Source organism: Gymnoscopelus braueri (assembly GCF_963280865.1).
Source record: "Gymnoscopelus braueri genome assembly, chromosome: 12".
Classification (NCBI taxonomy): Eukaryota; Metazoa; Chordata; class Actinopteri; order Myctophiformes; family Myctophidae; genus Gymnoscopelus; species Gymnoscopelus braueri.
In genome coordinates this window covers 55,090,183-55,107,815 of record NC_137614.1, presented here as the reverse complement: position 1 = coordinate 55,107,815, position 17,633 = coordinate 55,090,183, and the positions used below count along the sequence as shown (strand labels likewise).

Below are 17,633 nucleotides of genomic sequence, written 5' to 3'. Positions count from 1 at the left end.
AATTGTGAACCCTCTTGTAGGTCGGCTGAACCACTTGGCTCCCCTGGACTCTGGATACACAGAACTCGGTATAGAAGGGGAAATGAACAAAAGACAAACATTAATAATCACAATATGAAATAGCTCAACTCTGAACAAATAAAATCAACATGAACTCAAGCTAAACAAAGCAGCAGTGGCGATCTAAAGGAGGGGATATAAAATAATAAACATTTAGCACACCAAACAAACACAAAGTAGTCCTATACAACAAGTTGTTTGTTTGCGTACCTTCAGTTGTCTGTATTTTCTCAACACTCCCTCTCGCCACAGCAATCAGTTGGGCCCATGATCAACCTGAATGATCACATGATCAACCTGAATGATCACATGATCAACCTGAATGATCACAGCAGTGTTAGTTACAATCTCAACATATAAACATGATTAAAACAATAGGCATGAAACATTACTCACCCTGGCACCAGCATTAAACAAGACCCACAGCCTGTTCTAGTGCATTCTAGTGTTTGGTAGACTTTAGGGCATTTAAATAAGAACACTGATTGAAAACCAGGAAGTGGACAGAGCAGCCTACGGTGGCCCCTGAGGCTCAGCTCTGACTGGCTACACATACAACAGTGTCGCACACATGTAGTGAAAATAGCAGATCTACAAGCTCACGTGTGTATTGTCTTCTAATTGTATGTCATGTAATTAATGTAGCGACGTTTCATACAGAAAGACATGTCTTATTATATACATGTATTTATTTACTGTATTATTATTATTATTATTATTATTGTTATTATTATTATTATTATTATTATTATTATTATTATTATTATTATTATTATTATTATTATTAACTAAACAGACAAAATGATTTCTCCTCATTTTACAGCTCAATTTACAATATTTAGGCAACATATAGGCTTTGCTGCCTCCCTGTGGTGATAACGGCACATAGCAGAATACATAAAACATTCTTCATGTTAACTAACAGTGTAACATTATTACTATTATTATTATTATTATTATTATTATTATTACTGGTTGTTTTTAAAGCAATACGTTTTAACTGTGAATCTACTGACGTTTATAATGAGAAACAATAACTATAGCAAATGTTGATAGTTTTATAATGTTCCTAAACATCATTATAGAACATTTATAATGAGAAACAATAACTAGAATAAATGTTGATAGTTTTATAATGTTCCTAAACATCATTATAGAACATTTATAATGAGAAACAATAACTATAGTAAATGTTGATAAACATCATTATGAAACGCAGAAAGTCAACGTGTGATTGTTTAACAACTAAGTGACCAGATTCTAGTTGAGATATCCGGTTTGTTACACAGAAATTGGCAGTCTATCGAATTCTGTGACTGCTAGCCTGCTAGCTAGCTTTTTAAATGATGTAAAAAAAAATATATCCAGCATTTACTGTTCTTTATTTCAATACATCCAACTATTAAGTAATTAATGACACAATGGGCTGTCCTTTAATACAAAGATAAAACACGCAACGCTTAATAATAGCTATAAAGCAAAGACAAGGCTAAAAATAGCTAAAGCTAATGCTCATTGTTGTTAGCTTATTGACTCGGTTCATCTGTTTGTATTCAAAGGTCTTTGTCGCCCTCATGTGGACAAAATGAATCACTACAAGTGGAATTGATTGGATACTTATTAGCAGTTTAAGAACGAGATGACGCAATATGGCGCAAGTTTCTACAACATAAACTGTTAAGATCTACAAGCTCACAATGAGACAAGTTGTGAGCTTGTAGATCTGCTATTTTCGGCGCGTAACACCGTCATAGAACAGAGCATCATGTAGACATGCTGACTGGCTGAGTGACGTCACACGTTAGTAAACAAACATGTGAGCACTTCCTTTTTTCTCTACAAAGTAAAACTGACTTTTGTGTCATGTTTAACATTGAAAACCACGTGAACGTTTCCGTTTTTGTTTCAAAATAAAACCGGACGTGGCCACAAGGACTACACTTAAGAACAGTGGTGGAAAGTAACTAAGTACATTTACTTAAGTACTGCACTTAAGTAAAAGTTTGAGGTATTTGTACTTTACTTGAGTATTTCCAATTTCCAATACTTTTACTTCTACTCCACTACATTTCAGAGGCAACTATTGTACTTTTACTCCACTACAATTATTTGAAAACTTTAGTTACTAGTTACTTTGCGGATATAAATGATTACATTATAAAACATACATTAACCACTATAGCTCTATTTTATACCTAGGCTATTTGAAAATAGCCGATCTACAAGCTCACAACGCGTCGCAACGCGTCGCAACGCGTCGCGTCGCGACGCGTTGTGAGCTTGTAGATCGGCTATTTTCAAACATTTTAGTACTTTTGGTACTTGAAGTACACTTTGATACCAATACTTTTGTACTTTTACTCAAGTACATTTTGAATTCTGGACTTTTACTTGTAACAGAGTATTTCTATATTGCAGTATTGGTACTTTTACTTAGGTAAAAAATGTGAGTACTTTTTCCACCACTGCTTAAGAACTACATGTTCCTTACACCATTGGACGCTAGAAGAACTGCATTCTAAGGACTACATTTCCCTTACACCATGGGAGGATAGAAGAACTACATTCTAAGGACTACATTTGCCTTACACCATTGGACGCTAGAAGAACTACATTCTAAGGACTACATTTCCCTTACACCATTGGACGCTAGAAGAACTACATTCAAAGGACTACATTTCCCTTACACCATGGGAGGATAGAAGAACTACATTCTAAGGACTACATTTCCCTTACACCATGGGAGGATAGAAGAACTACATTCTAAGGACTACATTTCCCTTACACCATGGGAGGCTAGAAGAACTACATTCTAAGGACTACATTTCCCTTACACCATGGGAGGATAGAAGAACTACATTCTAAGGACTACATTTCCCTTACACCATGGGAGGCTAGAAGAACTACATTCTAAGGACTACATTTCCCTTACACCATGGGTCAAGCTTCACATCGTACGGTATGAGAGCACTTCTGTTTTTTCGTCAAAATAAAACCACGTATGTGTCAAGTCTCGCATCAAACGCAACTCGAACGCTTCCGCTCTTTTTTCAGAATAAAATAGTTTAAATGTTTACTTTATGCTCTGTTTTACGACGGTGTTGCCGAAAATAACAGATCTACAAGCTCACAACGCGTCTCATTGTGAGCTTGTAGATTTTAACATCTTATATAGTAGAAACTAGCGCCATATTGCGTCATCTCGTTGTTAGTTTATGAACTGAGTGAAAAGTGGATTTATTGACGAGTTCTACTTTTATTGATTCATTTTGTCCACACGAGGGCGACAAAGGCCTTGGAATACAAACAGATGAACAAAATGAACACATTGTTACATTTATCACTGTATTAGTTTAATGTTTTAGTTACATTTATCACTGTATTAGTTTCATGTTTTAGTTACATTTATCACTGTATTAGTTTAATGTTTTAGTTACATTTATCACTGTTTTAGTTTAATGTTTTAGTTACATTTATCACTGTATTAGTTTAATGTTTTAGTTACATTTATCACTGTATTAGTTTAATGTTTTAGTTACATTTATCACTGTATTAGTTTAATGTTTTAGTTACATTTATCACTGTATTAGTTTAATGTTTTAATTACATTTATCACTGTATTAGTTTAATGTTTTAGTTACATTTATCACCGTATTAGTTTAATGTTTTAGTTACATTTATCACCGTATTAGTTTAATGTTTTAGTTACATTTATCACTGTATTAGTTTAATGTTTTAGTTACATTTATCACTGTATTAGTTTAATGTTTTAGTTACATTTATCACTGTATTAGTTTAATGTTTTAGTTACATTTATCACTGTATTAGTTTCATGTTTTAGTTACATTTATCACTGTATTAGTTTAATGTTAGGGTTAGGGTTACATATGATTTAATATACCGCGGTGAAGTTGGTTTCAGGTTGGATATTCACCCAGTTGGATATTCGAAAATCTTAGGGACCGTCAATAAATTACAGATTGCAATTTAAAAAAAATGCTATATCTCCTAGACAAAACCACCTGGACACACCAAAACACATCACAATGTTCATTGACCATGCATACACTATGCACACCCTTTATTTTGAAAAATTTCCTAAAAATATATTTTTTATGATTTTCCGAAATCTAAGAAATGTAATAACTTTTTGGTCGCATGACCTTTTCAACAAAATCATTGTTCAAATTATTTGTCAGTAATTCCCACATCATGCACACCCTTTATTTTGAAAGTTGTCCTCAAAATGTATTTTTTATGAATTTCTGAAATCTAAGAAATTGAATAACTTTTTGGTCACATGACCTTTTCAATAAAATCATTGTTCATATTGTTTGTCAGTCATGCCTACATGATGCACACCCTTTATTTTAACATTTTTCCTAAAAAAATATTTTTTATGATTTTCTGAAATCTAAGAAATTGAATAACTGTTTGGTCGCATTACCTTTTCAACAAAACCATTGTTCAAATTATTTGTCAGTAATTCCTACATCATGCACACCCTTTATTTAGAAAATTTCCCTAAAAAAATATTTTTTATGAATTTCTGAAATCTATGAAATTGAATAACTTTTTGGTCACATGACCTTTTCAACAAAATCATTGTTCATATTGTCTGTCAGTCATGCCTACATGATGCACACCCTTTATTTTGAAAAGTTTCCTCAAAATGTATTTTTTTATTAATTTCTGAAATCTAAGAAATTGAATAACTTTTCGGTCGCATGACCTTTTCAACAAAATCATTGTTCATAAGGGCTGGGTTTCCCAAACGCATATGGTGTACTTGTAGTGCTGCACATGCTCAGATGCTCCTCTAGGCCGCACACAGAAGCCTGTGAACATAGACATTTCGTACATAGATGTGCCACGCACAAATTTAATTTAATAATATTTGGACTGCTGGACAGCTGACAGTAGGCTCTCGTTACTCTTAAAATGTATATATATGTGTATGTATATATATATATATATATATATATATATATATATATATATATATATATATATATATACACCTCTACCCTAATGGACAGGGGGTACACACTACACTACACTACAGTAGAGAAGAGAGCAGAACAGAGGAGTGCAGTACAGCAGTACAGTACAGCAGTACAGTACAGTACAGTACAGAAGAGAAGAGAGCAGAACAGAGGAGTACAGTACAGTACAGTACAGTACAGTACAGTACAGTACAGTACAGTACAGTACAGTACAGTACAGTACAGAAGAGAAGAGAGCAGAACAGAACAGAACAGAACAGAGGAGTACAGTACAGTGCAGTACAGTGGAGTGCAGTACAGTGGAGTACAGTACAGTGGAGTACAGCACAGTACAGTGGAGTACAGCACAGTACAGTGGAGCACAGTACAGTAAAGTACAGTACAGCACAGTGCAGAGGACTACAGTACAGTACAGAGGAGTACAGTATACTATTCCCGCTAGGTTGCCACATTTACGACATTCAAGCAACTTGGTATATATTGCCACTTGCCATGCTTGCTTTTAGACGGAAATAAAAACAAGCAAAACAAACAATAGGGCCACTCAGCCAGGTTGCCAAGTTTGCACTTTCCAAGCAACTGGATATATGAAAAATATGGGTTGCCATGTTTGCTTTTCCAAGTAAATCGAGTATCGCCTTCCCGCTATTGCCTTCTTCCCATTTACGACGCGTGACGCTAGGATGAGCGGGCAGAAGGCCCGCGAAATTCTAGTATATATATATATATATATATATATATATATATATATATATATATACATATATTTATGTGTGTGTGTGTGTGTGTGTGTGTGTGTGTGTGTGTGTGTGTGTGTGTGTGTGTGTGTGTGTGTTGTGTGTGTGTGTGTGTATATATATACATAAATATATTTCTTTTTAAGAGTAAAGAGAGCCTACTGTCGGTCCAAATATTATTAAATTAAATTTCAGAATGGTAGACCTGAGGCCTGAGGCCTACCATTGCGTGGCACATCTATGCACGGAATGTCTATGTTCACAGGCTTCTGTGTGCGGCCTAGAGGAGCATCTGAGCATGTGCAGCACTACAAGTCTTACACCATATGCGTTTGGGAAACCCAGCCATTGTCTGTCAGTCATGCCTACATGATGCACACCCTTTATTTTGAAAAGTTTCCTCAAAATGTATTTTTTATGAATTTCTGAAATCTAAGACATTGAATAACTTTTGGGTCACATGACCTTTTCAACAAAATCATTGTTCATAGTGTCTGTCAGTCATGCCTACATGATGCACACCCTTTATTCTGACATTTTTCCTCAAAATGTATTTCTTATTAATTTCTGAAATCTAAGAAATTTAATAACTTTTTGGTCACATGACCTTTTCAACAAATTCATTGTTCATAGTGTCTGTCAGTCATGCCTACATGATGCAGACCCTTTATTTTGAAAAGTTTCCTCAAAATGTATTTTTTATTAATTTCTGAAATCTAAGAAATTGATTAACTTTTGGGTCACATGACCTTTTCAACAAAATCATTGTTCATAGTGTCTGTCAGTCATGCCTACATGATGCACACCCTTTATTTTGACATTTTTCCTCAAAATGTATTTTTTATTAATTTCTGAAATCTAAGAAATTGAATAACTTTTGGGTCACATGACCTTTTCAACAAAATCATTGTTCATAGGTCTGTCAGTCATGCCTACATGATGCACACCCTTTATTTTGAAAAGTCCTCAAAATGTATTTTTTATGAATTTCTGAAATCTAAGAAATTTAATAACTTTTGGGTCACATGACCTTTTCAACAAAATCATTGTTCATAGTGTCCGTCAGTCATGCCTACATGATGCACACCCTTTATTTTGACATTTTTCCTCAAAATGTATTTTTTATGAATTTCTGAAATCTAAGAAATTGAATAACTTTTGGGTCACATGACCTTTTCAACAAAATCATTGTTCATAGTGTCTGTCAGTCATGCCTACATGATGCACACCCTTTATTTTGACATTTCTCCTCAAAATTTATTTTTTATTAATTTCTGAAATCTAAGAAATTGAATAACTTTTGGGTCACATGACCTTTTCAACAAAATCATTGTTCATAGGTCTGTCAGTCATGCCTACATGATGCACACCCTTTATTTTGAAAAGTCCTCAAAATGTATTTTTTATGAATTTCTGAAATCTAAGAAATTTAATAACTTTTGGGTCACATGACCTTTTCAACAAAATCATTGTTCATAGTGTCCGTCAGTCATGCCTACATGATGCACACCCTTTATTTTGAAAATAAAAATACTCAAGTTCTTTTTTTCATTAATGTATTACATCAAAGTAATAAAATAACATTCAGGTCACATGACCTTTTCAACAAAATCATTGTTCATAGTGTCTGTCAGTCATGCCTACATGATGCACACCCTTTATTTTGACATTTCTCCTCAAAATGTATTTTTTATTAATTTCTGAAATCTAAGAAATTGAATAACTTTTGGGTCACATGACCTTTTCAACAAAATCATTGTTCATAGTGTCTGTCAGTCATGCCTACATGATGCACACCCTTTATTTTGACATTTCTCCTCAAAATGTATTTTTTATTAATTTCTGAAATCTAAGAAATTGAATAACTTTTGGGTCACATGACCTTTTCAACAAAATCATTGTTCATAGTGTCTGTCAGTCATGCCTACATGATGCACACCCTTTATTTTGACATTTTTCCTCAAAATGTATTTTTTATTAATTTCTGAAATCTAAGAAATTGAATAACCTTTGGGTCACATGACCTTTTCAACAAAATCATTGTTCATAGTGTCTGTCAGTCATGCCTACATGATGCACACCCTTTATTTTGACATTTTTCCTCAAAATGTATTTTTTATTAATTTCTGAAATCTAAGAAATTGAATAACTTTTGGGTCACATGACCTTTTCAACAAAATCATTGTTCATAGTCTCTGTCAGTCATGCCTACATGATGCACACCCTTTATTTTGAAAAGTTTCCTCAAAATGTATTTTTTATGAATTTCTGAAATCTAAGAAATTGAATAACTTTTGGGTCACATGACCTTTTCAACAAAATCATTGTTCATAGTGTCTGTCAGTCATGCCTACATGATGCACACCCTTTATTTTGACATTTTTCCTCAAAATGTATTTTTTATTAATTTCTGAAATCTAAGAAATTGAATAACTTTTTGGTCACATGACCTTTTCAACAAATTCATTGTTCATAGTGTCTGTCAGTCATGCCTACATGATGCAGACCCTTTATTTTGAAAAGTTTCCTCAAAATGTATTTTTTATTAATTTCTGAAATCTAAGAAATTGATTAACTTTTGGGTCACATGACCTTTTCAACAAAATCATTGTTCATAGTGTCTGTCAGTCATGCCTACATGATGCACACCCTTTATTTTGACATTTTTCCTCAAAATGTATTTTTTATTAATTTCTGAAATCTAAGAAATTGAATAACTTTTGGGTCACATGACCTTTTCAACAAAATCATTGTTCATAGGTCTGTCAGTCATGCCTACATGATGCACACCCTTTATTTTGAAAAGTCCTCAAAATGTATTTTTTATGAATTTCTGAAATCTAAGAAATTTAATAACTTTTGGGTCACATGACCTTTTCAACAAAATCATTGTTCATAGTGTCCGTCAGTCATGCCTACATGATGCACACCCTTTATTTTGACATTTTTCCTCAAAATGTATTTTTTATGAATTTCTGAAATCTAAGAAATTGAATAACTTTTGGGTCACATGACCTTTTCAACAAAATCATTGTTCATAGTGTCTGTCAGTCATGCCTACATGATGCACACCCTTTATTTTGACATTTCTCCTCAAAATTTATTTTTTATTAATTTCTGAAATCTAAGAAATTGAATAACTTTTGGGTCACATGACCTTTTCAACAAAATCATTGTTCATAGGTCTGTCAGTCATGCCTACATGATGCACACCCTTTATTTTGAAAAGTCCTCAAAATGTATTTTTTATGAATTTCTGAAATCTAAGAAATTTAATAACTTTTGGGTCACATGACCTTTTCAACAAAATCATTGTTCATAGTGTCCGTCAGTCATGCCTACATGATGCACACCCTTTATTTTGAAAATAAAAATACTCAAGTTCTTTTTTTCATTAATGTATTACATCAAAGTAATAAAATAACATTCAGGTCACATGACCTTTTCAACAAAATCATTGTTCATAGTGTCTGTCAGTCATGCCTACATGATGCACACCCTTTATTTTGACATTTCTCCTCAAAATGTATTTTTTATTAATTTCTGAAATCTAAGAAATTGAATAACTTTTGGGTCACATGACCTTTTCAACAAAATCATTGTTCATAGTGTCTGTCAGTCATGCCTACATGATGCACACCCTTTATTTTGACATTTTTCCTCAAAATGTATTTTTTATTAATTTCTGAAATCTAAGAAATTGAATAACCTTTGGGTCACATGACCTTTTCAACAAAATCATTGTTCATAGTGTCTGTCAGTCATGCCTACATGATGCACACCCTTTATTTTGACATTTTTCCTCAAAATGTATTTTTTATTAATTTCTGAAATCTAAGAAATTGAATAACTTTTGGGTCACATGACCTTTTCAACAAAATCATTGTTCATAGTCTCTGTCAGTCATGCCTACATGATGCACACCCTTTATTTTGAAAAGTTTCCTCAAAATGTATTTTTTATGAATTTCTGAAATCTAAGAAATTGAATAACTTTTGGGTCACATGACCTTTTCAACAAAATCATTGTTCATAGTGTCTGTCAGTCATGCCTACATGATGCACACCCTTTATTTTGACATTTTTCCTCAAAATGTATTTTTTATTAATTTCTGAAATCTAAGAAATTGAATAACTTTTGGGTCACATGACCTTTTCAACAAAATCATTGTTCATAGTCTCTGTCAGTCATGCCTACATGATGCACACCCTTTATTTTGAAAAGTTTCCTCAAAATGTATTTTTTATGAATTTCTGAAATCTAAGAAATTGAATAACTTTTGGGTCACATGACCTTTTCAACAAAATCATTGTTCATAGTGTCTGTCAGTCATGCCTACATGATGCACACCCTTTATTTTGACATTTTTCCTCAAAAATGATTTAGTTGAAAAGGTTATTTTTCAGAAATTAATAAAAAATACATTTTGAGGAGAAATGTCAGAAATAAAGGGTGTGCATCATGTAGGCATGACTGACAGACACTATGAACAATGATTTTGTTGAAAAGGTCATGTGACCCAAAAGTTATTCAATTTCTTAGATTTCAGAAATTCATAAAAAATACATTTTGAGGAAACTTTTCAAAATAAAGGGTGTGCATCATGTAGGCATGACTGACAGACACTATGAACAATGATTTTGTTGAAAAGGTCATGTGACCCAAAAGTTATTCAATTTCTTAGATTTCAGAAATTCATAAAAAATACATTTTGAGGAAACTTTTCAAAATAAAGGGTGTGCATCATGTAGGCATGACTGACAGACACTATGAACAATGATTTTGTTGAAAAGGTCATGTGACCCAAAAGTTATTCAATTTCTTAGATTTCAGAAATTAATAAAAAATACATTTTGAGGAAAAATGTCAAAATAAAGGGTGTGCATCATGTAGGCATGACTGACAGACACTATGAACAATGATTGTGTTGAAAAGGTCATGTGACCAAAAAGTTATACAATTTCTTAGATTTCAGAAATTTGAGGGGAAATGACAAAATAAAGGGTGTGCATCATGTAGGCATGACTGACAGAGACTATGAACAATGATTTTGTTGAAAAGGTCATGTGACCCAAAAGTTAATCAATTTCTTAGATTTCAGAAATTAATAAAAAATACATTTTGAGGAAACTTTTCAAAATAAAGGCTGTGCATCATGTAGGCATGACTGACAGACACTATGAACAATGATTTTGTTGAAAAGGTCATGTGACCCAAAAGTTATTCAATTTCTTAGATTTCAGAAATTAATAAAAAATACATTTTGAGGAAACTTTTCAAAATAAAGGGTGTGCATCATGTAGGCATGACTGACAGACACTATGAACAATGATTTTGTTGAAAAGGTCATGTGACCCAAAAGTTATTCAATTTCTTAGATTTCAGAAATTCATAAAAAATACATTTTGAGGAAACTTTTCAAAATAAAGGGTGTGCATCATGTAGGCATGACTGACAGACACTATGAACAATGATTTTGTTGAAAAGGTCATGTGACCAAAAAGTTATTCAATTTCTTAGATTTCAGAAATTCATAAAAAATACATTTTGAGGAAACTTTTCAACATAAAGGGTGTGCATCATGTAGGCATGACTGACAGAGACTATGAACAATGATTTTGTTGAAAAGGTCATGTGACCCAAAAGTTTTTCAATTTCTTAGATTTCAGAAATTAATAAAAAATACATTTTGAGGAAAAATGTCAAAATAAAGGGTGTGCATCATGTAGGCATGACTGACAGACACTATGAACAATGATTTTGTTGAAAAGGTCATGTGACCCAAAAGTTATTCAATTTCTTAGATTTCAGAAATTAATAAAAAATACATTTTGAGGAGAAATGTCAAAAATAAAGGGTGTGCATCATGTAGGCATGACTGACAGACACTATGAACAATGATTTTGTTGAAAAGGTCATGTGACCCAAAAGTTATTCAATTTCTTAGATTTCAGAAATTCATAAAAAATACATTTTGAGGAAACTTTTCAAAATAAAGGGTGTGCATCATGTAGGCATGACTGACAGACAATGGCTGGGTTTCCCAAACGCATATGGTGTAAGACTTGTAGTGCTGCACATGCTCAGATGCTCCTCTAGGCCGCACACAGAAGCCTGTGAACATAGACATTCCGTGCATAGATGTGCCACGCAATGGTAGGCCTCAGGCCTCAGGTCTACCATTCTGAAATTTTATTTAATAATATTTGGACCGACAGTAGGCTCTCTTTACTCTTAAAAAGAAATATATTTATGTATATATATATAAACACACACACACACACACACACACACACACACACACACACACACACACACACACACACATATATATAAATACATATATATATATATATATATATATATATATATATATATATATATATATATATATATATATACTAGAATTTCGCGGGCCTTCGGCCCGCTCATCCTAGCGTCACGCGTCGTAAATGGGAAGAAGGCAATAGCGGGAAGGCGATACTCGATTTACTTGGAAAAGCAAACATGGCAACCCATGTTTTTCATATATCCAGTTGCTTGGAAAGTGCAAACTTGGCAACCTGGCTGAGTGGCCCTATTGTTTGTTTTGCTTGTTTTTATTTCCGTCTAAAAGCAAGCATGGCAAGTGGCAATATATACCAAGTTGCTTGAATGTCGTAAATGTGGCAACCTAGCGGGAATAGTACACTGTACTCCTCTGTACTGTACTGTAGTCCTCTGCACTGTGCTGTACTGTACTTTACTGTACTGTGCTCCACTGTACTGTGCTGTACTCCACTGTACTGTACTGTGCTGTACTCCACTGTACTGTACTCCACTGTACTGCACTGTACTGTACTCCTCTGTTCTGCTCTCTTCTCTTCTGTACTGTACTGTACTGTACTCCACTGTACTGTACTGTACTGTACTGTACTCCTCTGTTCTGCTCTCTTCTCTTCTGTACTGTACTGTACTGTACTGTACTGCTGTACTGTACTGTACTGCTGTACTGTACTGTGCTGTACTCCTCTGTTCTGCTCTCTTCTCTACTGTAGTGTAGTGTAGTGTGTACCCCCTGTCCATTAGGGTAGAGGTGTATGTATATATATATATATATATATATATATATAAATTTTAAGAGTAACGAGAGCCTACTGTCAGCTGTCCAGCAGTCCAAATATTATTAAATTAAATTTGTGCGTGGCACATCTATGTATGAAATGTCTATGTTCACAGGCTTCTGTGTGCGGCCTAGAGGAGCATCTGAGCATGTGCAGCACTACAAGTCTTACACCATATGCGTTTGGGAAACCCAGCCCTTATGAACAATGATTTTGTTGAAAAGGTCAAGCGACCAAAAAGTTATTCAATTTCTTAGATTTCAGAAATTAATAAAAAATACATTTTGAGGAAACTTTTCAAAATAAAGGGTGTGCATCATGTAGGCATGACTGACAGACAATATGAACAATGATTTTATTGAAAAGGTCATGTGACCAAAAAGTTATTCAATTTCATAGATTTCAGAAATTCATAAAAAATACATTTTGAGGAAAACTTTCAAAATAAAGGGTGTGCATGATGTAGGAATTACTGACAAATAATTTGAACAATGATTTTGTTGAAAAGGTCATGCGACCAAAAAGTTATTAAATTTCTTAGATTTCGGAAAATCATAAAAAATACATTTTTAGGACATTTTTCAAAATAAAGGGTGTGCATAGTGTATGCATGGTCAATGAACATTGTGATGTGTTTTGGTGTGTCCAGGTGGTTTTGTCTAGGAGATATAGCATTTTTTTAAAATTGCAATCTGTAATTTATTGACGGTCCCTAAGATTTTCGAATATCCAACTGGGTGAATATCCAACCTGAAACCAACTTCACCGCGGTATTTAATATCCATGTTTAGTTTAATATATTGCTTCATATCAGAGAGATATGATTTAATATCCATGTTTAGTTTAATATATTGCTTCATATCAGAGACATATGATTTAATATCCATGTTTAGTTTAATATATTGCTTCATATCAGAGACATATGATTTAATATCCATGTAGAGCAAAAAAAGAAAAACAACACAACATTTATAAATGTCCTTGGTGTAGAGGAGTTTAATTGTAATTCAATTAACTTCAAAAATCATTACAATACAAAAAAAGACAACAACATTATTGTGATTCATGTCAATATAAATTAATTATGTTCTGTGAAATTTGACATTCAGATATTCATTTAATATAAAATGTGATCACAGTCACCTTTCTCTCTTACGTTTTCTGTTTATTTTTCTGTTCCCTCGTCTAGGTTTAGAGGTTCTATGTCTCTGTTTGCTCTCAGCTGTATCTCATGTTTAATTAATCAGCATCATGTTTAATTAATCAGCATCATGTTTAATTAATCAGCAGCAGATAGCAGCAGATCATATTGATCATGTGACCATGTGTACAGACCATGGGACCATGCGATTGGCTGAGTAGAAATGTGTGCTAACATGCAGTTGGACCACATGAGCCAGAGCCCCAAAATTGAGCAATGATTATCGAAAGAGTGGGCAAAACCATACCTATATTAAATTGTTTATATGGTCAATATAAGTAAATAAATATATGATAACCTTTCCACAGGAGTAGCTTTTTCATATTTATCACATATTTTGTTATTTTCCCCATACGTACATGACAGGTGATTTTTTTTTAAATAGTTATCATAATGAAAATTCCCCAGTTGATTACTTTCATGAAGACAATGATTTCACTTATTACAAGTTTTCTGAAATTGTATATTTAAATATGCAAATTAGGCATTTAGTCCATGAGCCAGAGCCCCAAAATTGAGCCAGATATTGAATATTCCCTCGTTAAAAACCTTTGACTCCAACATCTTAACAAAATGAAATAAGAATGTTGACTCTGGCTTTGTCCAATGTTCCAATGTTGATTCTGGAAAGTTATGCAAATTCGGGCATATTTTCCTAATGCCTAATTTGCATATTTAAATATACAATTTCAGAAAACTTACAATAAATCATTGTCTTCATGTAAGTAATCAACTGGGGAAGTTTCATTATGATAACTATTTAAAAAAAAAATCAACTGTCATGTAACAATAACAAAATGTGTGATAAATATGAAAAAGCTGCTCCTGTGGAAAGGTTATCATATATTTATTTACTCGTATTGACCCTATGAACAATTTAATATAGGTATGGTTTTGCCCACTCTTTCGATAATGAAATCTTGTCTGGCTCATGGACTACATTGTGTCTGTTGAGAGTCTGTCAGGTTTTCAGCCTCATAGAAGTTACATATACTATATGAATACAAAATGTGTGAAGGTTCTTCTTTGACCTACTGGCAATGTGCAACACACACACACACACACACACACACACACACACACACACACACACACACACACACACACACACACACGTCACACACGCACACGCACACGCACACACACAGTGATATAATAACTAACATCCAGCCAGCTGATTAATCTGTTCTAACCCCCTCCTCTATATCAGACACTTTTAGTCATTTGCATAACTCCGCCCAGTCTGTGTTGCTCCTCCTCCTCCAGCTTCTTGTAGTTGTAATAATTCATGATGAGCAGAAAGATTCCAGCGATCAGCATCATCACGCCACATGCATAATACATGTATCTGTAGTCCTGGAATATATCCACTAAAGCACCTGTAAATATATAAAATATAATATTAATATAATGTATCTGTAGTTCTGGAATATGTCTACCAGCTCACCTGTAAATATATAAAATATAATATTAATATAATGTATCTGTAGTTCTGGAATATGTCTACCAGCGCACCTGTAAAAACGATAAACATTTTTTGTCATAGTTTTAGTCAAAAACACAGGAATAAAACTCTTGAACGGTTCTGTTCCTAACCCTTTTAATTTCTCATATGTTACTGTAATTGATCTCCTGCACTATGTCTACTTGTCTTGTATTGATGTCTGTTTTTGTATGGATAACTATATCACCACTTTTTAACAGCCTGCTCAGGGACTACAGATGGAAATGAGCTTTTGGTAAATTCTGTCTCATTTATGTGGATATGAAAACTGACATGTTGATTAATGAGCAACTGTCCCTGATAAATACATCAATAAATAAATGGGTTAGAGTTAGCGTTAGGGTTAGGGTTCTTGCTCACCTGAAATGGGGGTTAGGGTTAAGGTCCTTGCTCACCTGAAATGGGGGTTAGGGTTAAGGTTAAGGTCCTTGCTCACCTGAAATGGGGGTTAGGGTTAGGGTTAAGGTCCTTGCTCACCTGAAATGGGGGTTAGGGTTAAGGTTAAAGTCCTTGCTCACCTGAAATGGGGGTTAGGGTTAGGGTTAAGGTCCTTGCTCACCTGAAATGGGGGTTAGGGTTAAGGTTAAGGTCCTTGCTCACCTGAAATGGGGGGTCCGAGCAGCACGGGTCCACACTCCATGATGGTGACCAGCCCCACGGCGCTGCTGAAGCGAGGAGCTCCCACCAGGTCCATCAGAACCTCAAACAGTAGCGCACACACCATGCCGAACGCCACGCCGAAGATCACGGCGTAGACCACCAGCCCCGCGTAGCCGGGCAGCAACGGCAGCAGCAGGTGACAGGCTCCGTTGTACGCCACGGCCAGGCTGAAGAAGTACTGGATCCTGGGCCGAACCCAGCCGGTGTTGGCCAGGAAGCCGGTCGCCGGCCGGGCGAACATGTCCACCAGAGCGAAGATGGACAGGAGGAACGCGGCCGAGTACTCGTCGATGCCCTGGTGCTTGGCGTACGGGGCCAGGAAAACCACCGGGGCGAAGAAGCCGAAGAACATGATCACGTTGCCGATGAGGTAGATCACGAAGCCTCGATGTCTGAACAGGGAGCAGTCGATGAAGCCGCACCCTCCTCGTTTCCTGTCTTCTGCCGCGTCCGCTTCCTGTTTCCTGTCTTCTGCCGCGTCCGCTTCCTGTTTCCTGTCTTCTGCCGCGTCCGCTTCCTGTTTCCTGTCTTCTGCCGCGTCCGCCTCCTTCACCAGCTCTGCTGTCGGGCCGGCAGCGGCGTCTTCGTTAGGAAGCTTCTCCGGGTCGGTTCCGTTGGCGTCCGGAGGAGCAGGAGGGCTGCAGGGTTCCACGGGTTCTCTGTGTTCTAAAGCACAGGGACGTGGAGAGAACGTTAGAGGGGTTATTAGCTGACAGATCTACAAGCTCTCAGCAGGTCGCTAAACAGGGCTTAAAGGGGTATTTCACTTTAAAACTATTCTGTCTCGGCTTACTGTAGATATTTGATATTCATTTGATCAGACGTGCAGAGAATGTTATAGGGGTTAGGGGCTGAAATTTAAGAAAAAAGGCGCTGTGACACGCTGTGAGCTTGTTAATCGGCTATGGTGTGTGACAGCGAGCTCAAACACTCAGGCTATAATGAAACATTTAATTGGAGATGCAGTGTATCGTACGACATGGATTCTACACACGGAAATTCCTTCAACGTAAAATGCTGCATTCAGGTTCAGGAGAGTTTGGAGAAAGGCCTTGGATCAAGACTAGATGTATTTTATCTAGTCTGTCATTTTGATTGTGTATCTATAACGTCAGACTCCATTAAATACGTCTCTGATAGTCTTGATCCAAGGCTTTGGGAAAAGGTATTTCTCTTGAATGCTGCCTTCGGGTGACGGCATGGTGTTTCTTTAACCATTTAGTAAATACTGCATTCATGGTCTGGAGAGAAGGGCACTTTTTACAGACGGGTAAAAGGGCAGGGGGTTCGAATCCCCCTTTGATGTCTGTGTCAGTGGTTGTCAAAAAACAGTGTCTCAGGTATGTGTTACACATGTCTGGT

The 17,633-nt window shown here is 35.2% G+C and overlaps 1 protein-coding gene across 1 annotated transcript in view; it reads right to left on the bottom strand.

Annotated features, from left to right (window-relative positions):
* Positions 1–15,340: 15,340 nt before the first annotated feature.
* Positions 15,341–17,633, bottom strand: part of slc16a7 (solute carrier family 16 member 7) — a gene marked incomplete at its 3' end in the record, with an annotated part of 10,640 nt that continues 8,347 nt past the window's right edge. The window contains 2 exon segments of the mRNA XM_080444089.1: positions 15,341–15,486; positions 16,212–16,827. Of these exon segments, the coding sequence (XP_080300215.1) occupies positions 15,341–15,486; positions 16,212–16,827 (762 nt within the window).